The sequence below is a fragment of the Blastomyces dermatitidis genome (assembly GCF_000003525.1).
Source record: "Blastomyces dermatitidis ER-3 genomic scaffold supercont1.13, whole genome shotgun sequence".
In the NCBI taxonomy this organism is placed as follows: Eukaryota; Fungi; Ascomycota; class Eurotiomycetes; order Onygenales; family Ajellomycetaceae; genus Blastomyces; species Blastomyces dermatitidis.
This window is the reverse complement of record NW_025544786.1, coordinates 827,182-853,828: the sequence shown is the minus strand read 5'-3', so window position 1 is coordinate 853,828 and position 26,647 is coordinate 827,182. Positions and strand designations below refer to the sequence as shown.

Below are 26,647 nucleotides of genomic sequence, written 5' to 3'. Positions count from 1 at the left end.
TGGTGGCCAGTGAAGAGGGTTGAGAGGAAGAATCATCCCAGGAAAGGGTCAAAGTGTACGAGATGTCACGTGAGGTCTAGGCTGGCGGGAATCCATAAGCGAAACAAGCCCAAAAGGGATTAGCTTCTTCTAAAGGAAATGCGCTGCTTAGTCATCTTCCCTCCCATGCCGTCAAAGAGCTCTCAAGGACCGCAAACCGAAACGAACCTGAAGCTTCTGCTCATATCTCCGCCTCCCTCGCGCGCAATTATAATCCTGGCCCTCTGCGGACATTTCACTCTTTGTTATAAAAGAAGGCCGTATTCTGCCGTCTAACAACAATGCCGCCAGTGGTGCCTGCAAGTGGTGGGGGCATGCAGGGTCCCTCAGCCTTTGACAAGTGTCAGTCTCCCACTGCTGCTTCCAAAATAACCATTGAGATCTAGAGCTTGGCTGACTGACTTGTCACAATAGGGAAAATGGGGGCAATGATGGGTGGATGTACGTTCCTACTCTGTTCTACGGCTTCTCCGCAATTTTGCTGGTTTGTTGGTCTGCGAAGGTTTCTGTACTAACATTTGAAAACCTGCAGCGGTCGGACTGATCATGGGCTTCATCATGGGTGAGAATCACGGATCGACTAATTACCGCAAATTCCAAAGGGGTCGGGATTGGCTGACATATCTACAGGAACTGTTGCGATCTTTCAGTACGGTGCTGGACCAAACGGCGTGATGCGCACTTTGGGCAAATATATGGTTGGTTCCGGCGCAACTTTCGGGTATATATTCTGTTCCCTTTCTTTCCCAACCCCCTGAAATTTTCACTTCACTTCAACGAGCCATTTTTCTGATTGAGACATGTCTTTACGAAAACCAGATTCTTTATGTCAATTGGAAGCGTTATCCGAACAGAAGGACATCCCAACTCCTACCAAGCGTGGGCGAGAGCTCGAGGGGCCCCCATGATGATTCCCCGTCAATACCACCCCCGGCCACGACACGACTAAATGTGAACATGCATATGTACAATAGGATAAGGAAGGCATATTCGGCGGCGGCTGGGCATTATTATACCACAAGTTATATTTTTATTTTATTTTATTTAATGGGAGCAGGAACCACATCCATGTATCTAACTTCGACGATTCTTCCCCCGGCGTGGGACAGAAAAAGAAAACATTTCACCTCAGAGCTGCTAGGATTTTTGTGGCCATGGCGTTCGCTGCTGGGTGGGAATGCTCAACTTGGAAAATTGAAAACGACCTTGCATAGAAGGGTAGTCAAGATGGGTCATCTTACATCACAATTCGATCCAACCCTTCTTCAGTTTCGGGCTTCCGTTCTCAATGTTGATTCACCCAACAACTTAGAAAGCTGCCATAATAGTCTATTGTGTAATAACTATAGGCTCAGACCCCTGGGTGCAGTCCTCTATAAGTTATTTCACTCTCTTTACCTCGATCTCCCCTTACACCCGTCATACTATTGACTCCTCCCGCTGCTCCCATGTCAGGTCCGGAGAAGTTGGACACGGACAAACATTAAAACCGCAGAATGCAGTATTGTTCAAGTTCGAGTCTCCTAAATCGTCAAAGAACGGGCGGAATGTATGATGTACCCAAAGCATATTCATAATATATATATACATATGAGAGGTGCTTGTATATATATATCAAGAGAATAGAGCACATGTCCCCTAATTGACATGCATAACCTGCACAGGGCTCAGAGGAACAACTTACTCCAGCCTTGAAATGATGAAAGTCATCACTGCACTGTCATGCATCTGCCACAGAATGTGGAGAAGATTTCAACCCGAGTTTCACTGTACTATGCATTAGATTTTTCCAGACAGTTAGATCAAGAGATTTTCAGAGACTATCAAGCCAATTTAAAATTACAGGTTATTTGTATAGGACATGGAAATTTATGCCAGATAGATTCATTTCTCATAGTTGAGAGGTCAAAATAAAGATGATTGTCATCTGAGTGGAAATATTTCACAGAAGTCTCTTTTTTGTCTCATAGCTGAGATTTGAACATGTTCTTTTGTATTCACTGTACTGTGTATCTTCAATTCTCAGAAGAGAATATAACATCTGTGTCAAGATTCAGAAATCTTGAAAGTTGTTTATAACTGTGAGAGTTATTGAACATCATGCTTCTGTAAATACAAAAGCAAATTTCTTTCAGATAGATAGAACTCCATACCAGGGGTAAAAAGTCAAGAAAATTCCAGAAGACAAAGAAATTTGACAGAGAATATGTATGACAGCAATGATGCAATTCAGCAAAATCTCAAGAAGATCACAAAAGCTTCATTGAATATATAAAGAAGAAAATCAAAATCAAAAGTGAAATCATCATCTGAAGTACAGAGTATATAACACATCATTAGCTTTGAGTATATGAGTGTACTCAATACAGCATTGACAGAATTGTTTCATGTTTCAGATCACACACACACATTGCAGATGGACAGCATCCTGCTCATGAAAGCAAGGCACAATAACAACAGCTCTATGATGCAGCAACCCATGGAGTCATTGTGTTTTCACTGATCAGTGGTGGGTGGGTAGTAGAAAAAGCTCCTGAAAAGCAACTTGCCATAGAGTAGAAAAGAGAAGGAAAGAACGAAAAAAGTCAAATATGAGAGAGGCTATTAACAATCCCCTGTTAACACTTGCCGGCTTGAGGTTTATTAACATGCGCTCAAGGCTTCGAAGAAATTTCGCCAGGCGACAGTAACGAAAAGGAAAAAGGCACAAAAAATACGAAGACACGAACATCATGCGAGGATCAGCCAATGGGGGATCTGCAGCGGCTTGTTCTCTCAGCCTCGCGAGTTTTCCGAGGAGCGCAAAAAACAGTCCGCTTTGCGCCTTCTTTTTTTTTTTTTTTTCTACGGAGTAAGTTAACTACTAGTTATAATATCGTGCTCTTTTCTGAGCAACAATTCTTCACTCCTCCATCTAAACAAAGCAGAGAAACAGGCTGCTGACAGGATCACTTTGCTTTTACCTCTAAAAGGCTACTCCTACTACTGCCAGACGCCCGTCTAGACTGTTCCATTTGTGTCCTTCTCCGTTGATCTGTGATCTGTGACCACATACGGAGTAGAGTGATGATGATGGTCAGTATATAGTTGGTTGGGGGAGGAAAGAACAATTTTTTATTTTTTCTCCGCCCATTGTGTCCGAGAAGATCAATGGAAGCAATCTCTCTCGTCTATCTCGGAAAGGGAAGTCAAAAGGGCGACATCCATCCATGCGTAGAATACCATACCGTAAGATACGCGATACGCGATACGCTATGGGATACAAGATTACTTTTTCCCTAGGTTCAGGCTATCTTATTATGATAAGTCATGAAAAGCCCTAGGCAGGCTCAAGAGAGCTGCGAAGAGGAAGGGCGGGCGGGGAGAGAGGTTTAAAAGAGTTGACTGACTGTTTTCCGCAACCATTCAAACTCCTTCCAAATTCCCTCCCCTTCCATGAAATTAATCGCTGCAGGGTCCCTACATTCTTTTCTCACAATGGGCAATCCATGCTAGGAGGGGCGGCGGTCTCATCCCTGTATGTATATGTACATGTACATGTACATGTACTCCGTACAGTGCATGTACAGAGTAGAGTACCCAGTCTCGATGGTTGTGATGGTTGAAAGAGTGAAGAAAAACTTGATCCTGTGTTAATTTCATGTTTTGTCCTCGCCTGCAACTCACTCGCGGGGGCTCGTGTTCCAGTAACTAGCCAAAGGATATCATTATATATCATTATAATAATAATATAGTTGACAATAATAATGACAATACTAATAGCCGCGGGTAGGGTAGGTCGGACGCCAGCGGGCTATACGCTGTAATAAAAATAGTAGATGTATGTCTCTTCAATAATAATACCCATGTCCAGGGCGGGTACCTAGACACCTCTTGCCTAGCCCTCATTTCGCTTGTTAACTGTCACCTCACACAAGTCGGCTTGGTGGTGGGGTAACCCTGTGCACGCCATGGTGCGGGAGGGAGGGAGGGAGGGAGGGAGGGAGGTGTAAGTTGTAACAAACAGGCCGGTCCGAGTAACCAGGAGCTGGGAGACCTGATTTTGGAAACCCGTGTGTATGTACGGAGTATCTGGGCCAGAGCGAATGATCATAAATATCAACATCTTGAAGATGAGCCACCTTCACTTGCAACACAACAACAATTCCGCCCTCGTGGGTAGATCCAGATCTGTAAATGTTATTTTTAACCAACTTGGAGTCTCTCATCCTCTGAGGGTCTGAGCAGGCCGTCGTCGGGTTAATGGGTCGAGTAGGATGAGAGGTATCTCTGAGACGTAGACAATGATGAGAAAGGTGAGATAAAAATAGCCACGAGAGTTGCTCAGTTTCAAACCGTTTACCTCAAAAAAACAAAAGTAAAAATAATCAAGGAATAAAAGAAAAAGGTGAAGGGGAGTTGAGGGGATGAAACTGGGGCGCCGCCAGCAAGGGTTTTGCTTGTTTATATATACTCTGTAACTCCGTACTCCGTATATTTCTTTTATAGTTACAAGCTTGTCCTGTCATCCACAATCCCCATACAGACCCAGACTCTCCCCAGGATCAGCTGTTAACACAGAACATTCATGATTTTCACAAGGGGCTGCTGGCCAGACAAGAAAATAATCCAGTGTTGTTAAGATCAGCGTTGGAAATGCTCTTGGTCAACAACGCAATAATTGTTAAAAATCGATAAAAAATAAAAAAAATGAACAAAAATGAAAGATCTTGCTGCACCAATTGGACAACAGCATGTGAAGGCCTTTCCAAGGTTCTTTTCTTCACCCCCCCAAAGTGGACTGATAATAATGATGATCAAATATCCTCTTTTGAGCAGCTCATTTGCCCATTTCACCCTCCAGGCAAATCAAAACCTTTTGGCACTGTACTGTACTCCGTACCTAGCGCCTCGTCCACAAGCGGGCTCATTTTCTTTTCTTTTGTCATGCCAGGCACGAACCAACCAGGAGAGAGACCAAGGAGAAGTATTTTGCAGGTGGGAATGATTATTCCTTTTGTTGATTATTTAATTGATTACCTCGTGTAACGTGGATCGGATCGGGTCCGAGAAAGGGGCAAGCCGTGGGAAAACGGACATCACGCAGTCCGATGGGCACAGCGCAAGAGGGTATTATTATTATTTTTTGGAAGTTGGTTGGCGGGAGCAAGTGTTGTCATGTCATGGTGCATAGTTAACAACAATAATAACAATAACAATAACAATAATAATAATAATAATAATGTTAACAACTTTTGAAGGTTAAAAGTTTTGTTGGTTCTTCTTTGTTTCTTGTGAGCGAGCGAGCGATAAAATGTTTTGTTGTTTCCCCATTCTTCTGCATGCCTCTCCCATCCATCTTCGCGCTCTCCTGTGGTGATCACGATCTACACTCTACGGGGCGGCCTCAAAAAAAGAAAAATGGCGGTGATGGCGGCCTAGCACTCGCATGAAGATAGATAAAATACTCCGTACAAGCCCAACGACTTGTTGAGCACAAAAGCATCTGTTTGATGATTGGCAGCTCTGAAAAAGCTCAGATTCTCTGAACCGTATCTCGATTTCAAGCGCCTGTAATACTGATTATTTATTATTAGCCTGGAATAAAACACCAAGGGCGGGCGCAAGGGAGGCCCGAGGTTCTGGTGAAATTATTCGAAGAGTTTATATACACAGATGCGAACTGTTCGCTGTACAGCGTAATATAAGTCTGTTGAAGGTTTCCCAGGCTGACCCTGACGTCGTTAATATAAGTTTATAACCAAGCTGAGCTGTCAGTTTGTCTGGCCGGCCGAGGAGAAGTGGAGCGCGGATTTTGGCGGTACGAGATGAGATCGGGACTAGGATGATGATAATATTATGATTATGGTCTGGAGACTTTATTATTATTAACTGGAGGTAATAAAAGAGATAAAAATGGGGCACAAAAATGTCAGCGCAAAAGGATCCCAACAACCACAGCCGTAATTGAAGGGCGATTTTTCTTCCCTCCGATTACATGGATGTACGCACACACAGTACAGTACGCTGTACGGAAGTACGCAGTATGTATGCTTGCTGTGTTGTCGTGGGCCACCAACGTGGACCCAGCAAGAGGGCAATAATAATAACTCAGAAGAACGGCATCCAATGGAAGCATGCGCTGGACTCTGTGATGCGGTCATTCATGTTGCCCTGCTAGCTGATAATTAACTTAACCTCCACCCAGCCTTTTAAAGTATGGGATGTTCAGTACAGTAGTACATGTGCCTGGTGTTTGTTAAAAGAAATCCGGATGCGGTACGTAACTTACGGGGGTAATAATAATAATAATGCGAGAACTCTGGTAACTTGGAAGAAGAAGAAGAATAATAATAATAATAAGCAAGTTCATTCCATCATTCCCTGGGTTGCAGAGGATGCGAGCTAAGTTAGCGGTGCGCCAGGCGGAGAAGAGAGTTAAATTAAATTGTTTGTTAACCTTTATTAATGCTGTTAGCGCGAGAATTGGTGGAGGTTTGTTCGTAACTTTTGCTTGGTTGTGGTTGGTTGTGGTTGGTGGTTGTCACAAAGTAAGTGTTGGTAACCAAGGTTGCCTGCCTTGGTTTGCTGTCCCTAGGTTAGGGGAGGGGAGGGGAGGTACCTGGTAGGCTTAGGCTTAGGCTTAGGCTTAGGCTTAGGCTTAGGCTTAGGCTTCCCCCCCGCCCACCGCCGCCCACGGGCCAGGCACGGTCCAGGTACCGTCCGGGAGTCAGAATCCTTCTTTTTAAGATATACACGGCTTGTCCCTTTCTTCCCTTTCTCTCCCCTTCTCTCCCCCCTTTCTCTTTCTTTCTTTCGCCTCGTCCACTCACATATAACGCTCTTTTTTTTTCACTCCTCGGCCTCTTTCCAAAGCCATCCACGCTCCTTAACGCCTTCGTGCCCGTCTTATTTGAAAAGTCCTCTACTACGCTCGCTCTTTTTCTGACTCTCCTGGTCATCTTGCCCGCTTCCCTCCTTTCGCGCCCAGCTAGATAGTTATATCACTCCAGCTGCAGACAGTTATCTCTCGCAAAAAAACGAACCACCTTTTCTCCGATTAAACCGCCAGTCTCCCGTGCGCTCGCAAAGCTACTTACTCTCTTAGCGACCTCCCGTCCACCATAAGACATCCAAGATCGTCGCAAGGCGCATACCGAACATCGATATCTGTAGATCGATCTTCCCTTCCCTCTTGCATAGAAACAACAAAACAACCAAGACCACCCCGTCGCATATATCCTACCTCCATATATTTCCACTATTGCAATCGCTGCAAGAAGCCAAAGCCCCAACCAAACCCCAAAAATGAATATCCTCACCTTCTTCTCCACGCTGCTCCTCCTGCTCGCGACCCAGCTCGTAGCCGCCCAAGATGACATGGTCACCTCCACAAGAACCACCACGATCACCAACACTGTGACTGTGACCATCATCCGCTCCGTCGGCACTTCCACCACCGCGGATTCTACCATCACACCTACACCCACGCCAGCGGCCACCACCTCAGATGTCTCCGACTCCTCGACGCCAAACTTTGCCGTTGCCGCGCCCACCGCGCTGCCAATGCTGATGGCTGGAGGTCTCGCCGTGGTCCTGGGCGTAGCTCTTTAGATCTCTTGAAAGAAAAGAAAAGAAAAAAAGAAAAAAAATCCTAGCTCGGGAAAATGAGCTGTAGAAGTGGGGAGTGCAGAAGTCAAGGGGAGATGGGAATGCGATTGGCTTTTCAGGACAAGCAAAAAGATGAGACAAACACGATTGATGGATTGACTGACTGATTTGATTTGATTTGATCGATTGAAGCTTGAGAGTTTTTGGTGGAACTGCTGATTTCTTCTTCTCTTGTATACGATATGGATGTTATTTTTCTTTTTCTTTTCTTCTTCTTCGAGAGATACCCGCCCTTATTTTATTTATTTTTCTCACTATATCGTTGTTGTCAGGTACTGTATATGTGAAAGGCCCCCCCCAACGAGCAAAAATCCATATACATACATATATCTTCACATTTCGTCCTGTGTGCTCTTTGCCCAATACATATTTTTTAGCTTTTAAGCTTTTGATTCCCCAAGTATACCCCGTTTGAACTTCCACGGGCCTGCCTCCGTACTTGGAATCGAAAAATCCAAAGTCGCATGCGACGGACGGACAAATCAGTCAGCCCTTTTCAAAATTCTATGCGCACGAACGCGCCAGCGCAATCAATGCATCTGAACTGCCACGCCACCGCTTTTATATATCCTGCTTTCACTGCGAAATAGCAGCCTCCGTCACCCATTTCCCCCGTTTCGCTTCCCCATCAACACTCCCTACATCCCCCTTTTTGCTTTCTTTCTTAAAGACCTGGTCGCCTTTATTTAATTCTCACGTTTATTTATCCGCGGCAAAATAAAAAGCCGGGGGGGCCACTTACTTCTTCTAAACCTCTTGTTACTTTCTTACGCTATACTGTACTTCTTTGCTTCACCACTTTATTCTCAACGATATTATAACCCTTCTTCCCCCCCTATTTGATTCAGTTTCCCTGCGAACTGAATTATTTGTTAATACCCAAAAACACTTTGTTTTATGGATGATGATTGGACACCTTGCCTTGCCTTCCCTTCCTCCCCTCCCCTCCCCTTTTTCCCCCTCACTCCGCACTTCATAACCGGGGGAAGGGAAGAAAAAAAAAAAAAAAAAAAAAAACACCACAAACCAGGTTCCCTTTTTTTTTTTTTGAATTTGATTATGTTTTTGTCTCATTAATTAAAGCACCCGCCTTTTGTTTTATTTCTGATTTGAGGGTTAGTGGCGGAGCGGGAAGAGGAGAGGTCGTTCGTTACTTGACAAATATATATATCCATATCCCAATATCCATGCGTCGCGAGCTTGCCTTGTCCTGTCCTGTCCTGTCCTTTCTTTTCTTTTCTTTTCTTTTGATCTTCTCTCCCCTTGCTCCCTGCTTTTGTCCCTCCGCCCCCCCCCCCCCCCCTCTTTTCAAATTTTCGGGTTTGAGTCTTGTGTGTGTGTGAAGCGAAAGTGGAAAACAAAAAAACGAGAAGAAATATATACATACATATATAAATTGAAAAAACAAATTACATTTCGGGGTTCAGCCAGTTACGACGTCGCAAAGTTTGACTCGTCTTCTTTATTCCCGTTTTCCATTTATTTACTATGGTCTTAATTACGTTCTTATGTAGGGAGTGGGGAGTGGGGATGACTTTCTATACCACGAATCTTTCATTCAACTGCATTAGAAATAATGCAATAGTCCCAGATGTAGAAGTAGGAGAATATCCTGAACAGACAAAATATATGCAGATAAGTGCAAGCGTCAGGTCTGGGGGTGTAGTTGGTGGAGATTAGGGGGCGGCCGCTGCGGTGGGAGCTCCCTACCTGCGCCGATTAATAGTCTGCCGATTGACAATGAAACCATAACTGTCATCGATATTGAAGTCTGACTCATAAAGATGTTCGGTTTCGGGAGGAATTTCGTGGGACGTGAGTGGATTTTCCAGAGCTGCGGGCCAGCGATGGGATTTGTTCTCCGTTAAGGTGGGAAACCGGCGGAAACAAAAGGCAGGATCCCAAGGATTATGTTTCCGCGAATCCCTAGATTCACGCAAGGAGTTTCGATGCTTAAACACACTCCAGGAGGATGGATATACAGTTTGATACCGCCAGGTTGCATCGGCACATGTACCTTGTCCCAGGTTCCTGACTGTCAAAACTTCAAAAAACAAATTCCGGTGATACCCTGGGATTTCGCGATTGGACTTAATGACATAGATTGTGGTATCACAATACCGACAATACAGCCCTCTTTGAAATGCCTCAGATGGGATCTTCAGTGGGCCATCATCCCTCCATAACATTCTGGCCGGTAGATCGAGTTCGCTTCTTGAGCACCTAAAATGTAGCAGGTAATCAAAGAAAGATAAGTGGGGGCAGAAAACCCGGCGTAGAGGCTTAATGGATTTGCCTAGCCAGAACCCACGTGCAAACACCGCGTATTGTGTGCAAATGAATAATTCACCCTCTTCATTGATACGCGCAGAAATTTTTGTAACGACGTCTGTCAACCCAAAACTTAAGTAACACGTATGCAATAGATATGAGCAATCGAGCGTATTCTCAGCCTTCAGCAGCTCAATTAATCTGTCTTTATCCCGGAAAGTCAGATTCACGCAAGGGCAAAGGTTAACAATACCAACTTTCCCTAGAGTACACACTCTGTGCGTGGCTCCAGCTAGAATTCCCCAGCTAGAAAACTGCCTGGTTGGATGCAATTTAAGACATGTGGAACAGCAATGCCATTTGTCATTCTCTAACAGGAGAAGCAACTGCCATCTCTCTGTGTTGAAATTATCGCGGTTTTTCAAAACTTCAGGATCGTAGACGTTGCTAGGCAAGAACCGGAATTGAGGAGCGGCAAGGGCATGTTTGTTAAGCCCGAGAAGTGTCTTGCAGGTGAGAGCGAGGCAGACTTGCGATTCCAAAGACAGGAGGTCGTTGATACTGAAGAGGAGTTCGAGTGGGAGGCTCAATAAAGGTGGGGTCTTTGGCTCCTGGCAAGAAATTTGGCGTTGACCTTGGTTTCCTGCTTCTTCATGTGAGCGTGGGAGGGCTGCCTTTTTCAACCAGTTCACAAATTTTCTGTAGTGTTTGCGAATACTCCGCACTGCTGGAGGGATGAGGGTCCGTTGATAAATCACGCGAAGCCCTAGCCGGGAAGATGAGCTGAGCTTTTTTTCTCTAAGCCCCATCCCGCTGATGTTGGGAAGATATGAACTGGTTGCGGGTATGATGAGTGTTATGTATTGCAAGGTCCCCGACACAGACAGTAAAAAGATATGGATGCAGTGTTGAGGAGTTGGATAGAATAGATAAAAGAAGAGATAACCAAGTCCAGTTATATAGATAGATAGACACACACACAAAGAAAGAGAGAGAGAGAGAAGACTCACTACTCATCTATGACATCTTTGCTCTACTGTAGGTTTCTGACCAACATCATATTGAGAAAACGCTGAGTCGCACAGCGGCTCGCGTAACCTAACTTAGAAGAAAAAACCAACATCACTTGTGAGGTTAAAAAGTAGAAAGTTTTTTTTTAATCAAGAATCTTATTTCAAGATAAGAGGAGTTGTTGTTGTTGAAAGAGATGAGGTTAGAAATCGTGGTTTGGTTGCCATGTTCTGCGCTAAACTCAATCAAGAGAAGCAGTAGTTAGTTAACTAACTACCTTACACAAAAAGTTTATTAACTGTCATTTTATCAGTGATCTGATAGCTTCAGTGATCACTGATTCCTACTATATAACTGATTAAAATTCTTAAATATAATAATTTTTACTGGCTGCTGAGATCATGAATTTCATATTTGATCTCATTTGATCTGATCTCATACCTTTCTTGATATGAGTCTCATCAGAACTAAGTCATTCTTTGCACTGCTCCTCAAGTTCTCATTTCAAGTTACATTCTTTCTATTCACTTCTTGAAGTATCCTCGACCTTACTCCTCTTGATGTCTCATCTTCTGAGACAGACCTAAAAATCGCTTCAACGTGCAGCGATTCTTTTCTTCTGATAGCAAGACGTGATGATGATGGTAGACAATTTCTCTCGAAGCAGGAGAAAGATTTTTTTCGCTAGGATCTCTTGGGCATTGTATGATTAGTCAATAGTATATACAATACAACCGACTAGACTCCTTTCTACCTTGTATCTCAAATCTCTGTCCAGCGTCTTATAAGTCAGGCCTAGGCGCTTTGTAGAAATCTTGGTGGAGGGTAAGATATACCAGCGAGACAGCCGCAACCACAACCACGGGGACAAAACAAAGATGAAACAGATGAGGGTGGAACCAGTTCTTCACCGTCAACATAGAAAGAGCGGTATCTGGAGTCGTTTCCTGTCATAGTGCTTAAGACTAAACCCGAGAGATGGCGCTCCGAGAGTTCCGAGAGCGCGCTGCAGACATCTTGCATCCTCTGATACCCGCCCCGATGCCAACAGTTCCGGATTACATTGCCCATGAATACACCCGCTGTGTAGGGAAGCTCCTCATGTATGTCTTTATCCATTTGTCTTGGAATTGTGTAGTCCCCAAATTCAGAAGCTGCAGCATGCTCATCACAACCCTGTACACTGGGATTGAATAGTTGATAGATGAGAACTTTGAACTTTCTTCCTGTAACAATGTTGTAGATTAGAGAACTGAAACAGGCTATGTCATACTTGACTGATAGACTGATCTCACTGATTTTGTCAATATTTAGAGATTTAGAAACAATGTGAGAGTTTGCAAAGTAAAATAATTTGAGTGTTTGTTTATTCATAATTAAGAAACTTCATGCAGCAAAACCACTGATCAGGACACACTTTGAATGCATATATGAGACTGCTGCTGCTGCTTCCCGCGCTCAGTTCAGTTGCTGAGTCTGACTTAACTTCTTCTGTGATAAACATTTGTCAAGAATACTTCCTGTGAAAGCCAGAGATGAAGAAATATCTAAAACACATTGTCATGAAATTCTAAATGTTCATGTATTTTCTTTCTATATTTAAGTGAACAATCTAGAGTGACTAACTCTAGTGCAGTCAGTAGACTTCTTGCATTCTGAAATGTGCCTTTAGCTCAACACTTTTCATTGTTTTCAATGATTAAATCAAGTCAAACATTCTTAGTGGCAGAGAGAATCTCCTGTCATGGCCAGGCTGTGCAGGCCAGCGGCCAGCCCAGACAGTTGATCTCTAAACAGGTCAAATTCAGTAACCATGATCATCGGCACGCTCCATGTCAGTACAAAGAGATAGAATAGAGGACTTGATGAAGTAACAAAATTTAACAGAGAGATCAGTGTTGAGAATGAAATTCTTTCTAGCAATCTCTGCTACTATAATACAACAGTTGTGCATGTGAATAAGTGTATGAGTCATTTGTTGAAACTATGAGAGCTGAAGAGACTGCATCAGATGTTGTCCTTTCAGATATATAGTAAGATCTCTGTTTTTCATTGGCTTCATTTGAATGTAATATCCAGGGAAAGCTGAAGCAATGCACAATACCATCACAGTCCTGTAGCTGTTGATACATATCTTTTTCATGTTTGATGATGAGATGATTCACCTCATTGAACAATGACTTCTGTTTCATCATGACCAAGAACAGGATCACAGATAGAAGTCCCATCTGAGTTCAAGAAGAGAGAGAACATTTCAAGAAGAGAAAAAATATTAATTGTTCAGAGAGATCAGAACTTCTTAGCATGTAAAGAAATCACTGTACTCACTCTGAAGAAATCTCTCAATAATAAGAACATGTTCAGTGCGCGGTGAGGTACTCATTCTTTTTGTACTGTCACAGATTTCAGCTAAAAATACACTTGTTTTGATAAAATATAAGCAAGAATACAGATGATATTTTTGAAAATGACTGCTGCTCCCTGGCAGAAAAGTTCAAAAGCCCGAGGCCCGGGGGTAACTAGTGGGGCGCTTACTCAGCAAGCCATCCGGTGGTCGATCTACGCGCCTGCATCATTGCGCTGCTGCATACATGTAAGTTACTACCTACTGTACATACAACAGCTGCAAGCTTCCACGCTGTGCAATTGGGGCTCTATATCGAAGGAGACCTATATTTCAAACATGCCGTGAATTAAATAAATACCCCGAATATATATATACATATATATAAATTGGCACAAACAAACAACAAAAATGGATTCCGACATCCCGCTCCCACCACCCTGTCGCGCCCGCCAGCAAACAGCTTTGTCCAGATACCCCCCACACCACCGCAGCGATTACTTCACGTTCGACTGCAGCCTGCCATCTAGTGATCCCCCGCTATTCTCTAGTGATGATTTCCAATCTTCCGCGCTAGAGAACTATCATAATGGCTCAGATCAACTGCACCAACAGCACCAACAGCACCAACAGCAGCAGCAGGAGGAGGAGGAGGAGGAGGAGTGGAACGCGGCGACGCGTCCCGGTAGCAGCGGCAGTCGAGCGCAGACGCAGACAACGAGGAAGCGCCAATATCGAGGTACATGGTGGGGGGAAGAGGAGGCAGAGATGAAGAACAAGATCATGCTGAAGAAGGGCGACAGATATGCGACGGCGGGAAAGAAGCGGAGGACGGAGTTTAAGGATAAGCGCAATATAGACAGTGGGGTATGGTTTGGTAGCGATGATTCTGTTGAGTCGGCGGTGTCGAATAATAGCGAGTTGGAGGGGAATGATTGTAATGGGCGTGTTGTTCCTGGCCCGTATTATGCTACAGGCGTTGCTGGTGGTGCTGGTGCTGGTGCTGGTACCGATGGCAGGAGTGAATATCTTGAAACTACAGAAGAGCAAACTGCTATCCTACGCGGTCCCATATTTGCACGAAGCCGCCAAGCTGTTGATCGTGCGAATGCTACTAAGGCGATGCAGGTGGACGAGCCGTCTGAGCATCGCCAGGCGCGGAAAATTATTACGGAATGTCTTGAGACGGGCCTTGAGTTTATTGATATTTCGTATGGCAATGCCCTTTTTTGCGCTCCCCGTTTTCGTCTTGTTTCAATTCTTAATCCCTTAAAACGGAAAGAATACAATCAGCTGCTAATAACATGAGTTTAGAAATCTCAACCTACGCACCATCCCTTCGGGCCTTCTCCGGCCCATTGCCCAATTCACAAAATACCCCATCATTTCCGAAATGGATAAAATACCCTCGGTGTCTCCTCCCAACTGCGAACAGTTTTTCAGCTCCTTCGAGCCCTTCCTCTGCCTCTTCATGACAAACAACAGGCTGAAGACTCTGCCTGCCGAAGTTTTCGAGCTCTCCAATCTTAGCGTCCTAAGCGTACGCCACAACGAGCTCGAACAGATCCCGGGCTCCATTGGCAACCTGACAAAGCTTCGCGAACTGAACGTGGGAGGGAATCAGCTTTCTTATCTGCCGTTTGAGGTGTTGCAGCTATTGCAGAAAAACCACACTCATATGAGACAGCTGGCTGTACATCCGAACCCGTTCGTCATGCCTGAGAGCTCGATCGTGGCAGAGTGGCATTGTAATGTCGCTTCAGATGGCGTGTTCACTCAAAGAGGTCAAGAAGAGAGAAAGGAAGAAGGGGATGAAGCCATAAGCGTGCCTGCACCATTATCAACAGAAATACGACCAGCATCCGCAGGTTCAGTTCCCATCCCTATCCTCATTGCAAAAGGGATCGTGCAATTTTTCGACGCGGAGGGGCGCCCAGTTGCCGTACCCGAGCCAATCACCAATTCTAATACTAGCACCACGTCCTCCTCCTCTTCCCCCTATTCTCCCACGTTATCATCAACATCGCCATCATCCTCCCCGTCTTCATCTTTGTTCTCCCCCAGCCTCCGCGATATTGCCCTACGCGCCTACAACCGCGGGCCACAAATCTCCCACCTCATCGACCCAGACACCTTCGCCGGACCCGCCATTATCCTCGACCTTCTAAAGCACGCTGAGAAGGTCCGAGATGCTGGCGGCAAGAAGTGCTCGGTTTGTGCGCGGCCGTTCGTGATTACGCGGGCGCAATGGATAGAGTGGTGGGATTGTGAGTCGCATGGGATGAGTGCTCCGCGCCATGGCGGTGACGGTGGCGGTGTTGGTGTTGGTGTTGGTGTTGAGGAGGATGATTATGGGGTGTTGCGGACGCTTAGAGCAGAGATGTCGCGGATTGCGAGGGGGAGGGCGTTGAAGCCGCTTCCGTTTTTGAGGGAGGTTTGTTGTTGGGGGTGTGCGCCTGGGTTTGGGTCTGGCCGGGAATTCGTAGAGGAGGGGAGGTAAGGTTATGTAATATATGTGGTATACCTAGGTGCAAGGGAGTTTGGAGGGGAGGAGCGGTGGGGAGGGTTTCATTAATGGCTCCTTTTTTTCCTTGTTCTGCATAGCGTTGGGTGCTGGTTGCTGAGTTGCTGAGAAATACCCCCCGAATGCATATATTATGTGTGGAAAGTATAGATATATGGATGTATGCATTATGCATATACTTCACTGCGGAGTTGGCAGAGAGCTTGCTTTCCGTTTCTCTTGCCTTTTCCCATGTACTATCTTTTGAGTATCTAGAATTTTCTTATCAGGCTAGTTCGAACCTTTGTAATTAATTATTGGCAGTGTTTGTTGGCAGGTAGCTTGAAGGACATAGCTTTCCAAGTACATAACTCTGCATCTCATCTATCAAGCTTGCATTTATGCATTGGGTATACAAAGATGGTGCGTTAAAAACCCGGGGTGTTTACAATCAAATAGATTAATAGAAGTTGTTGTATGCAGCAAGCAATCGCTTCCAGCACACGAGACTCACTGCTATCTTGCCTATGCCTTTGTGTCCAAATATCCCATCCATGCAGCACGCACGCCCGGCCTAACACCCAGCAGAAAAACGTAGAAAAACATGGTAAAAGAAAAAAAAAAAAAGGCAATAAAATACCACCACCCTCCGCAAACCCCTCAAACAGACCCCATGTACCCACCCACCCACTCCATCCCTTTAAGAAGCCACCACATCCCCCTCCCCCTCCCCATCTTCCGCCACAATAACCTCAACCTCCTCCAGCGCGCTATTCTCAAACATAACATCCAGCCACTTCAGCATACCACCCCAGGCCCTGGGCATGATAGACTCGACATCCAACGCCTCCCCGGCCGAATAACAGTTACAGCCGAACTCGTAGCGACCCGCAACGGGCGTGCTGAGTGGTTTCTCGGAGAGTAGGTAGGCGCGGCTGCGTGTGGACATGAAGGTGGCGAATTCTGGCGGGTGGAGGTGGTTTGTGTCGTGGAGGGGGTTGGTGAGGCAGATGGAGGAGATGCGGGATTGCCAGGTTGGCCCTGTTTTGGGTGTTAGGGGGCGGTTTTCATATTGACTTGAAGGAGGTGGAGGGCCGTATTGGGGGGGATCATATATATATATTTCCATCTGTGTGTATGGGTATCAGAGTTAAACATACAGTGCTCAGCCAAATATCTCACGGCACCTAATCCCCCCTCTGCCAACCCGATGACATCGATCTTCACGTCGGGCGCCGCAAGTTTCCCCAGCACCTCCTCAAAGACATAAGTAATGTGATCCTGCCATGTTTCGTTACCGGGGATCTTATTCCGGAACGTCATCCGCATGGGCGGCTCCACGGCACTGCGCCGAGGAAGAGCATGCCACATTGGCAGCGAAATAGCCTGTTCCTTGCCGCAGTGCCATACCAGCTGGCCTGGGTTTGTCAGAATAAGGCCCGTTCCCGTGCGGGAGTTGGACCAGTTATCCTGGCTCTGTTTCTGATCCTGATTCTTACTTGAATTAGCGACGTTCGTGTTAGCGGTTTGATACTCAGAACCCATGGGGCTGCTGCTGCTATCGCCTACAACCGCGGTTGCAAAGTTCACGGCGGAGCCGATGTTGATACCCTTCTTGCTGATGACGCGATAGGCCCAGATGCCCAGGTCTTGGGTTGGATCGCCAAAGACGACGATGAGGCGGGGCTGGTATTGGAAGGCTGGGGATGTTAGGATGGGGACATGTTGAGAGTTTGCTGCTGCGCCAATTGGGAGACGGAGGGTCTCGAGACCCAGATTGAGGAGACGGGAAATGACGATTTGTCGGATACATGCTAATAGTTTTTCAAACCAAGTAAACAGATGGTTTCATGGAGTCAGCCTTGTATATGGTGGAGCCGATGTAGGCTCTCCCTTGCGTTGCATGGTGGTAGTATGCAATGCGCCACGGGATTGTAGTAAGAGGAGAAGAAGTAGAGTGAGATATATATATACTATTCATAGCTTCCTTCTGCATCTCATTGTAGCGATCATTGGTATTGATTTTGAAAACAAAGTCCTCTTCGGGGTTCGAGATCTTTTTGATCTGGTCCTGGTCATTGATGAAGTAGCTGTTTAGGATCTACCATTAGCTCGAGGGACTCTCCATGTATGTCGAACCGAAACAAGAACAAAGCCATGAGCAAAGTTTCATCTGGAGCATACCCAAGCTGCTTCAGATCAGCAGGAAAGACAGGATCCTTGGGCAAGTCCTCTGCCCGGAAGACAAACATGATGCTTCGTCTGGTGGTGCGGTATATGGGGTGAAGTAGATGAGAGTAAACAAAAGAAAAGAGAGAGAGAAATGGGGTTAGCATTGAAGAGATAGAAGGATAAAGAGAGAGATGTATGTTTTATATTCGCTATAGAGGAAATGGATATTTCAAAGAACATAAGCAAAACTGCTGTATTGATACTTGTATCTTGGTGAATGGACTGTGAATGAAGGTGCCAAAGTGCCAACTAAATAAACATAAAAAATAGCTGCAGCCTGCCGCTATGTTTCGGGTGTATTTATTCAAGACCGCAGATAGATGTAAAAAGGAAACGGACATAAAAGACATAGATCTTTATCGCATTGCAATGCTTGAGCATAGTAATGCTGGGGCTCGATTGCTGATGGTGGAGATTTGATGATGGACTGAGTTGTTTTGCCCAATGCAAAATAAACCACTCTAGTTAAATATTTAAATATTTATGGCCAGCCAATGTTGCAAGAATTACTAGAAAATCGAGAAGTAGATGTTCTATGCTTTGGGCGTTTATATATATTTTGTTTCATTTTAAAATTCAATGTACTGTAAGTTACATAATTTAAATACATATTTGTCTATTTCGCAGGTCCCATCCCAAAACGAAAAAAAAAAAAAAAACGCCGGAGAGCTCCAAAGATAATAGTCAGAGCGAGAAAAATGCAGAGCCTTCAAAACAGGCCAATCAACCACCCACGCAATATACCCATATATATGCGCCGATATATTACCAGCTCGCCTTCCTGACACCCGGGAGCTTCCCAGCAAGAGCCTGCATACGGAATTGGAACTGTACAAGGGAGGAAGATCGTGCGTTAGCATGTGGAAGCCGAAACAAGAAACCCAATATGTAGATTGGACGAAGGGCAAAACGTACTCGTCCCAGTCTGAAATCTCTGAAAACACCCCTTGCTATGCCTCCAGCCGTACATCTGTTCTTAATCTGTGTGGGATTGGTGTAGCAGTGCATTTGGGAGAGCTTGAGTTGGGCTTGGGCGCGGACACGCATGGGGAGAGCGGTGTTGCGGACGAGGTAGCGAAGAGCTTGTCTAGATGTGGCGGAGTAGAGGTCAGTGGGTTTCAATGACCTTGTATAAAGCAAATATCCTTTTGATGCTATATATAAAAGATATAGTCGTAGATCATGGGGGCTGTCGGGGATTGCAATTACCTTTCGGGCTCGAATTGCTTGAAGACCTGTCGCTTCGTGTGATCCCGGACGATGCGCGGGTTGATGAAGCCGGCGATGTCTAGCCGTTTGGCGCGAAACTGGGACATAATTGCGATTTCGCAAGGATTGACCTTGATCGTTTTCTTGTATTAAGAACAGGAGGTGAAGAAGAATGATGGCTGATGATAGAGTTGAATATTCTTTTGGATTTGTTCTTGCGGCGAAATCGCGAAATCTGGATGGAGGTCAGCCAAATCGGGTTTAGCGCAACCGGGCAGCCCAGCACCAGCGACGGAGGAATTTGTACGCTGCCATCTTGCACAATAGAAACTGGGAGCTATTAATTATGGTCAGATATAATGTAATAGTTGTTGAATCCTACAATGTCTGATATCTCTATTATTACACAGAATTGTTGTGGTGGTGGGTCGGAATGTATCTACATATCTACGGCTACAAATACATCCTGCAACGACGATAACGAGGGGAACCATCAATTGGGCTACAATTCCCACAGATATATCCGCAAGATGTGTTCAGAGGCGGTGGAAGATTAAGTGATAAGAAAAATGGAATTTCTTGGATGTTCAATCCATCTCTATTCAATGTACATGTACAGGGCATTCATCCCAGCCTGGGGTGTCTTAAATCTCCCACCATCAACAGGTCCTTCCCTTCCAAAAAATCATAAAAAAAGATCCTTCGCATGTACTTAATGGCTCTCCTCCGGCTTCAGTGGCTTCGCGTTGGGGTTGCGGGGGTCGTTCTTGAACTCGGGGGCTGTAAAGGTAGGACAAATGCTCAGTATACATGCTCGTCCAAAAATCGTTGCAATTAAATTGCATAACGCTTGCTTTATCTGGAGACAAGAAGGCGAACGGCGATACACAGCGACAAGGTGGGGTCACTTACTGCTCATCAAAAGGTTCGCGAATCCGTTAACGCCGTAGAGGACGATGAGACCTGGGACCATGAATTCCGGTTAGTAATTGAATTTCCCATCATTCCTCCATTTACCAGGGGAATTCTTGTAGGAATCAGCGCCATGGAGCGCATCCGATGAGGACATTAATGCGGCATACCGGCAGCGAAGAAGGGCAGCATTGGCCGGGCTAGATAGAGTAGAGAAATTTGTGGTCAGTATGAGTTCTGTTGAAGGTTAATGGGGCCATTCGCGGATAGTGTATTCCACATACCGACTGGCGCCGGGTATTTCCGTCCTAGGAGAGACATGTCGAAGATTTTGTGAATGAAGGGGAAGGCTTGACGTGTGCCAGTTGGTGGGTTCAATAAAGGAGTGCGATGTGGTAATGCCTGAGATGATTGACCTGGTGTCGAAGGTTTTGAATGATGGAAGTCGGAATTGGAGAGGGAAAATATCACGTGATAGTTATAAGATTTTCGCCGAAGTAAACAATCACGAAAGTTGAGTTTTAGATATTTACAACAACAGCTTCAATACATTGACGAAATTTAGCAAGGATAATAATAAAGAAGAGGATGGCTACCTCACTTTCCTCTTCCGTATCCTCTCTACAGGCCTCCCTCCAGTTGCTAGAATCCTCAATCAATATTCTTGATGAAGGGGTCAGCGACTTCCCCCGCCTCCGCAAAGTGCTGCAGACTACACGGGTAAGATCCCCCAAGTTCGCCCCAAGTGATAATTAATGATCCACAAATACAACTAATAAAAAAATAATAATATTCAGCATTTCGAACTACTCCCTGAACCAACAGTCCGCGAAGCTCAAAAGGCTATCCATGATGAAATAAACCCAAGCATCGCCCACCTTCTGTCCCTCGCCTCCAACCACGTTGAAAAGCTAGCCCGGCGCGAACAATCCCTCAAAGCTAAATACGAGTTACAACAAGGCAGATTATCCTATGATGATGACGGTGATGACGACGATGGCAATGGCCCACATGCTTCCCGACGAAGTAATAACTCCCATCAGACGCGAAGGCCGCTGTCAACAGGGAGGAGTGTGACAGAGACGGCCGCGGCGGGACGAGCTGCGGAGTTGCGCAAATTGGTGCAGAAAAAGGAGCGCTTGCAGTATACGGTCGAGAGGTTGGAGTTGCAGTCGAAGCAGAGGGAGAGGCAGTTGAGGAAGAGTATGGCGGCTCAGTGAGACTGTTCTTACGCATGCTATCACTGTTTATTATGTACCAAGAGAGGTGCGCCCCACTACATACGGTATTACGATTTTTTATACCTCAGCTGGAAATGCCACCTACACGGACGGATCTTATGATGTCGACCTTGCACATATATGAGGAAGAATATTGAATTGCTGTTCACGTGGAATTCAAGTTGCGCTTTGCATTACTTATGCGAATGGTCTAACCAGCAGCCAATGCTGCACAGGTTAACGCGAGAACCGCAATATCGGGATGAATGGACGGCTGGTAATGGCAATGGGGTATCGATGAGAACACCCCTACATAACTATTTAAATTGTTATGGCAGAGGAGACACCGTTCTGTCTGGCTAGAGTCGTTCTGAATTGACACAGTCGAAGTCGGGAAAGTAAAGTTTTCATAGGTTTGCCTTTGACTCTGTGACTACCGAAATTCGGTATTGACCTTCACATACCAATTTGTTAGGAATATGACCTGTGTCCCTTCGCCCTGGAATGTGGGTTATGTTGGCCCTTGAAAAAGGGGGAGGAACGTGGAGATTGAACCGAACTTAAGGCTAGGAGCCAGAGTGTCGTTGCGGATGATGAAACTGAGAATTTAATGGGGATTCTAGGAGCATTGACTAATCTTAGCTCTCTATGAATATTTCGATGCGACGCGAGTGTATTATATGGTATTGTATTTGTTCTGTACCTGTCCATGTTTTTGTATGGACTTCCCAATTGAGAGAAGATTCTACGCCAGAACTACGGCCTAAAAATATAATGTCGCTCCTCTCTAAGGAGGGAGAAAACTATTATACACAATCTATTATACATATATGATATGGGTCTGGCAAAATGTGCCAACAAAGAATTCTAAATCAGATCCAGAAACCGTCCTATTTCCCTCTATCGCAGATCCGTAGCATGTAAAAAATACCGAACGCCGCCCTTTCAGTAGTAACGGTTCCAAACCAATCCATGCAACACTATCTTTCAAAATGGACAATTACCCATCACCAAAGCCACCAAAGTCATTCGCCTGCTTCGCCTTCCTCTCCTTCCGCACCTCCATCTTCTTCACCCAAGCAGGAACCTTTTTCTTCTTCTCCGGCTTCCTACTAATCCGCTGCCTACTCCCATAGGGATCCAACCGACCCATCGCCTCCCGAAGTTCACCCATCCCTCGATCCTCTTCCTCATCTCCCCACCCCATCCCCTCCCCAGTAGCACCGGAAGTACCCAGTTGATGTTCCTCCTCCGCCATATCGTCAGCCAACGACCGCTTGCGCACACGTCTCTCAAACTTCTTATCACTGCTCTGATCATCTACGAATCCAAGCTTGATGTTGCGCGGTGACCGCGACTTGGCTCCCAGTGCCCATAGGTCGCCCCAGGCAGACTTACGGGCATCGCGGTACGCCTGTTTGCTAAAGGAGCGGGGGACGGTCCACCGCTCAATTTTGCCTGCCGGGGTGCAGAGGTCAAGTGTGGAATGGCCTTGGCGTTTCAAGGGCGGGAGGATGAGTCGTGGGAGGGAGAGGGGATGGAATGGGGTTGCCTCTCCTTCGGCGTTACTTTCAGCATTGCCCTCGTATTGGACGTCTTCGAAGCCGGCAAAAGCTGCATCGGTTGCCCGTTGCCCCTGAACAATGCCATGGGTTTCTCTCATATCCACACCGCGCTGGACAGCGACGTAGCTGAATTTCGCGTCTTCATGGTTCCTGTCCTTAGCACCCCTGATCCGCTGTAGATATGGAGGTCGGATATAACGTTGCTGGAAGTGGCAGAAATCTTTGCGCGCGATTGATTTCCCTGGATTTGTATACATAGGACATTTGGCGTGGGTCGTGCAAGGCGCTATGATCATCCCCTTGCCCTTCTGAATGAACCTCTCAGAGTCTGGAGATTGCGTTGGGTTTTCATACTCTGTCGATCCGGGAGATGCAATCAATCTCTCAAGAATCATTTCGCGGGCACCTGCAATGGCCTCGAAACCCCTCTGATGGCCCTTTTCAAGAAGAATGAGAACACCTCCATCCGGATTGAGAAGGGACCATAAATTCTCCACGTGCTCTTTTCGATGATAATCCTCCCGTATTGGCCATATTGTATGTGGCGCGATGATAACGTCGAACTGTTTGCGCTGTGGAGCGGGTCTTTCGTCAGTTGTTGTCGCTTGGTCGCGCACGTGCACATAGTCCGGCAAGCGGGGAAGGAATGTAGTATTTTCCAACAGCTGGCTCGCTCTATGTCGCAACGCGTTGGACCCTGTTAGAACTGTTGACCTCCCGAAGGGAATAGGACTGTGCGGTGGCCTGTCGGGAGACATTAAGGACCATTCAGCCTTTAGCACTTCCCTCCAAGCTAGAATCCCCGCACCACCACCCCCAACATCAAGAACCCTCGGGCCGCCTTCTTTAGCGATCAAATCGCGAAGCCATTTAGACCCTAGCCGTTTGCGAACTTCGACAAGAATAGGAAGTACGGAAGCGTATATGCCGGGGTAGAGGACAGCAAGAAAAGCATGGCTTTCTATCTCCGACATTATATGTTGTCCTGCATCGAGTTGGATAGGGGTTGGAGGGATGTTCTTCGGAGGCGTAGATGTGGAGTAGGGCAAATTTGGCCCACCAAACAGTCTGTGTGCAGTTTCTGCGAGGTGTTTGTTGGAGTAAGCTGAAAGCATGCGGGATACTGGTTTGGTCATGCTGTCGTATGGCATCCAAAGCGTTTTGGACCCGGTGGTGAACTTCCCTTCAGTGGTCAGAGGATGCGATCGTGGACCACTGTCATCAGGGTCAAATTCGGAAACTTCCCCCGAAGATTCTTTTGAATCGGCAGAGGGTACAACTTCCCCTCCTAGCATTCTTGCTATCGAGTTTGCTCGGTCTTCCACGGACATTTCGCTATAATCCACCTCGGCTTCAGCGTCATATTCAAATTCTGGAGCCATAGCAAGATTACGCTCCGTTGCCTTCTCCACGGCTGTATTTGCGTCGGGATGTTCGATCTCAACCCAGCCTCCGTCACCGTCACCTCTGAATAGCTGGTCTGGCTCCGGCTCATCCTCGACAATCGCAGCCTCTTCCATAGGCAGCGGTTCCCCATATAAAGTTTTATATAATCGCATCTCTTCCTCGCTTAACATATTTTCCGGCAGCGAATCACGAAACTTTTGCCGTACCCTTGTGACCTTGTCCGTCAAATCTGCCTGACTTCGATGACCGACAATCGCAGTAATAGTATCTACTAAATCGAGGTCTTCGGAGTAAATAAGGTGAGGAAACGCATCGACGAGCTCCAGCTCTTGTAAACTTTGTACGATATCATCTTCCGCTTGGTATATATTTTCAACTACGGCGAATAGGGCCTCCTTCCTTGATCTCGTAGCGCCATGGTCACCGACAGAAGCGGGAGCGGAGGCCGTGTAGGCAAACCTTTGTTGAATGACATTACTTCCATTTTGGGCTGGTGTTCGGCCTGATGGTCGTAAAGCGGTAGCAGTTAGCGATCGACTGGAGTAGAAATGATGGGAATTCGACCTGCGAATTTGCGATGTGAAGCGTTTCTCAGCTTGATGCGCTCGGAGAGCTTGTGGGGATGAAAAGCGCTGGACCCAGGCTTGAGAGCATGCTGTGCAAACGTTCGAAGATCGTTTGGAGAGCATAGCTCGGCCGGTGCAGCAACGGTCTCAGCTATGGAAAATGAAATGAAAGATACACGGAAAGAATTGAAACCGAAACCGTACATCACAAAAATTTCAATCGTTGAATTACTCGAGTTTGTCCTAGAAATTTTTGTTCCTCATTATATTTATCACGTGATGATTATCTAATCAGCTCTGACCCTTTTTGAACCGCGAAAATGATTGGTTGATCCCATATCATCATTCAGCTCCATGTCATATGAGACAACCAATATTGGCTAAGCTACGGCCGGGAACACAAGCCAATCAATCATTATCCGTGTCGTCTTCCTCCATGACAACTGCTAAAGCTGATTTCCACCTCGAAACTTCATGTTCCAGAGCCGTCAGCTTCGCCATGGCCGACAGCAGGCTCGGGTCCTGGCTCTCAACTCTAGCTTTCTCCTTGACTTTAACCTCCTCTCCTTTCCAACTGAATACGTCTCCAGACTCGTCATGGACGGGATGTCGTGACCCAAAGAGACGGTCACGCAGTGAGAAGCCGCTGAGTGATATTTCAGGTGCAAAGGATGTTGTAGGCGTGCTATCAGGCGACACGGGCTCGAGAGTTCGTAGATTTAGAACCAGAGCGGCTTCAGATACAGAAAGATGAAAAGACATATATGGCGGGAGCGGCGGGTTAAATGACTTTTTTTGTCCTGGTTAATGAAATGGTCATAGAGGGAAAAGCATGTACATAACAAATAGGGGAGGGGTTCAAACGTACATTCTCATCCACACTATCTTCGTACCATGGCTTTTTCGACTCTTCGCCTTCTCCTTTCAATGTCAACCGAGCCTCGCTGAGATTATCATATAGCAACCGCAACTGTCCTGCTATGAAGCTCGCATTCATAGGATCACCAGTCCATGTGCTGACGTCTATTACATCGAGGCTCTCGTTAATTAGGCGCCGCACGATCACGAGCTGACGAAGGGCTATCTCCGACCCAGTAGATTCATTAGAAATCGTTAATCTCGTGGAATTAGAACCCTTGGGAGGGGTTAATGATTGTAAACGCAATTGAATATCCTGGATGTTAACATATGTTAGTAGAGGTTAGTAAGTTCACCTTTCTTCCTTTCTGGAACCCCGTCTATCTCCTGTTAAGTTACCAATGGAACATATGGAATATCCAGATGTCTCCTCCAGCAACCAATGTATGTTAAAACAAAAGATAAATAAACAAAACCCACCCCTTTTATAATTTTGGTTCCGACCCTCGTTACAAATCCCTTCACATTTTCAGACCGTAGCGAAGATAGAACTAGTGTGGAGCCTGGTTTTGAAGGTGCTAAAAGAGCAGCACACTCCTGAAGGCCTTCCCGCAAAGACGCCAAGGATTCTTGCAGGGAGCCCAGAAGCCATTTCAACTCTCGGGCCTACTAGCAACTCTGAGAATTAGCATTGGTAGCGAAGGGAATGGTTGGGTTTGTTTGGATAATTTTGAGTTTACCAATGAAACATCCTCCTCTTTTTTGAGTTGATCAGGTGGGAGTTGCGGGTATGCCCAGGTAGCCATATTTGAGCATCCACAACGGGGGAAAAAGAAATCGAATTAACAAGCGGATATATC

At 46.0% G+C, this 26,647-nt stretch overlaps 11 protein-coding genes across 12 annotated transcripts; 4 read left to right on the top strand and 7 right to left on the bottom strand.

Annotated features, from left to right (window-relative positions):
- Nucleotides 1-320: 320 nt before the first annotated feature.
- On the top strand, nt 321-988 carry BDCG_09055 (mitochondrial genome maintenance protein Mgr2; the record flags this gene model as incomplete). The annotated part of the gene is made up of 5 exons (XM_045424834.1): nt 321-381; nt 454-480; nt 572-601; nt 670-760; nt 859-988. 5 exons carry the CDS (start codon nt 321-323, stop codon nt 986-988), a joined length of 339 nt encoding a protein of 112 aa, XP_045273459.1.
- A 5,680-nt stretch (nt 989-6,668) lies between these two features.
- On the top strand, nt 6,669-9,280 carry BDCG_09053 (uncharacterized protein). The gene has a single exon (XM_045424833.1). It carries the CDS (start codon nt 7,327-7,329, stop codon nt 7,630-7,632), a length of 306 nt encoding a protein of 101 aa, XP_045273458.1. The 5' UTR covers nt 6,669-7,326; the 3' UTR covers nt 7,633-9,280.
- Nucleotides 8,728-11,144, bottom strand: BDCG_09052 (F-box domain-containing protein). Its single transcript, XM_045424832.1, has 2 exons — nt 10,971-11,144; nt 8,728-10,794 (listed from the first exon to the last, which is right to left on the bottom strand). Exon 2 carries the CDS (start codon nt 10,767-10,769, stop codon nt 9,396-9,398), a length of 1,374 nt encoding a protein of 457 aa, XP_045273457.1. The 5' UTR covers nt 10,770-10,794; nt 10,971-11,144; the 3' UTR covers nt 8,728-9,395.
- Nucleotides 11,145-11,618: 474 nt separating this feature from the next.
- BDCG_09051 (uncharacterized protein) lies at nt 11,619-12,139 on the bottom strand. Its single transcript, XM_045424831.1, has one exon. It carries the CDS (start codon nt 12,088-12,090, stop codon nt 11,767-11,769), a length of 324 nt encoding a protein of 107 aa, XP_045273456.1. The 5' UTR covers nt 12,091-12,139; the 3' UTR covers nt 11,619-11,766.
- A 1,576-nt stretch (nt 12,140-13,715) lies between these two features.
- Nucleotides 13,716-16,331, top strand: BDCG_09050 (leucine rich repeat protein). Its single transcript, XM_045424830.1, has 2 exons — nt 13,716-14,526; nt 14,630-16,331. The coding sequence occupies exons 1-2, from the start codon at nt 13,727-13,729 to the stop codon at nt 15,813-15,815; spliced, it is 1,986 nt and encodes a 661-aa protein (XP_045273455.1). The 5' UTR covers nt 13,716-13,726; the 3' UTR covers nt 15,816-16,331.
- A 96-nt stretch (nt 16,332-16,427) lies between these two features.
- Nucleotides 16,428-18,568, bottom strand: BDCG_09049. 2 transcript variants are annotated; one of them, XM_045424829.1, is made up of 5 exons: nt 18,003-18,568; nt 17,793-17,908; nt 17,388-17,632; nt 16,979-17,312; nt 16,428-16,859 (listed from the first exon to the last, which is right to left on the bottom strand). In XM_045424829.1, exons 1-5 carry the CDS (start codon nt 18,152-18,154, stop codon nt 16,519-16,521), a joined length of 1,188 nt encoding a protein of 395 aa, XP_045282801.1. In that variant the 5' UTR covers nt 18,155-18,568; the 3' UTR covers nt 16,428-16,518. The 2 variants fall into 2 exon arrangements, with proteins under 2 accessions (XP_045282801.1, XP_045282800.1); XM_045424828.1 differs by having other exon boundaries at nt 16,979-17,632.
- BDCG_09048 (40S ribosomal protein S14) lies at nt 18,568-19,481 on the bottom strand. The gene is made up of 3 exons (XM_045424827.1): nt 19,260-19,481; nt 18,966-19,137; nt 18,568-18,878 (listed from the first exon to the last, which is right to left on the bottom strand). Exons 1-3 carry the CDS (start codon nt 19,364-19,366, stop codon nt 18,816-18,818), a joined length of 342 nt encoding a protein of 113 aa, XP_045273454.1. The 5' UTR covers nt 19,367-19,481; the 3' UTR covers nt 18,568-18,815.
- An 86-nt stretch (nt 19,482-19,567) lies between these two features.
- Nucleotides 19,568-20,626, bottom strand: BDCG_09047 (F-type H+-transporting ATPase subunit J). Its single transcript, XM_045424826.1, has 4 exons — nt 20,456-20,626; nt 20,342-20,371; nt 20,172-20,222; nt 19,568-20,039 (listed from the first exon to the last, which is right to left on the bottom strand). Exons 1-4 carry the CDS (start codon nt 20,490-20,492, stop codon nt 19,972-19,974), a joined length of 186 nt encoding a protein of 61 aa, XP_045273453.1. The 5' UTR covers nt 20,493-20,626; the 3' UTR covers nt 19,568-19,971.
- Nucleotides 20,627-20,700: 74 nt separating this feature from the next.
- Nucleotides 20,701-22,331, top strand: BDCG_09046 (mitotic spindle biogenesis protein Spc19). The gene is made up of 2 exons (XM_045424825.1): nt 20,701-20,891; nt 20,969-22,331. The coding sequence occupies exons 1-2, from the start codon at nt 20,760-20,762 to the stop codon at nt 21,389-21,391; spliced, it is 555 nt and encodes a 184-aa protein (XP_045273452.1). The 5' UTR covers nt 20,701-20,759; the 3' UTR covers nt 21,392-22,331.
- Nucleotides 22,332-22,391: 60 nt separating this feature from the next.
- On the bottom strand, nt 22,392-25,052 carry BDCG_09045 (37S ribosomal protein Rsm22; the record flags this gene model as incomplete). The annotated part of the gene is made up of 1 exon (XM_045424824.1): nt 22,392-25,052. The coding sequence occupies one exon, from the start codon at nt 25,050-25,052 to the stop codon at nt 22,392-22,394; it is 2,661 nt and encodes an 886-aa protein (XP_045273451.1).
- A 285-nt stretch (nt 25,053-25,337) lies between these two features.
- On the bottom strand, nt 25,338-26,593 carry BDCG_09044 (uncharacterized protein; the record flags this gene model as incomplete). The annotated part of the gene is made up of 4 exons (XM_045424823.1): nt 25,338-25,718; nt 25,798-26,103; nt 26,268-26,453; nt 26,528-26,593. The coding sequence occupies 4 exons, from the start codon at nt 26,591-26,593 to the stop codon at nt 25,338-25,340; spliced, it is 939 nt and encodes a 312-aa protein (XP_045273450.1).
- Between the last annotated feature and the right edge of the window lie 54 nt (nt 26,594-26,647).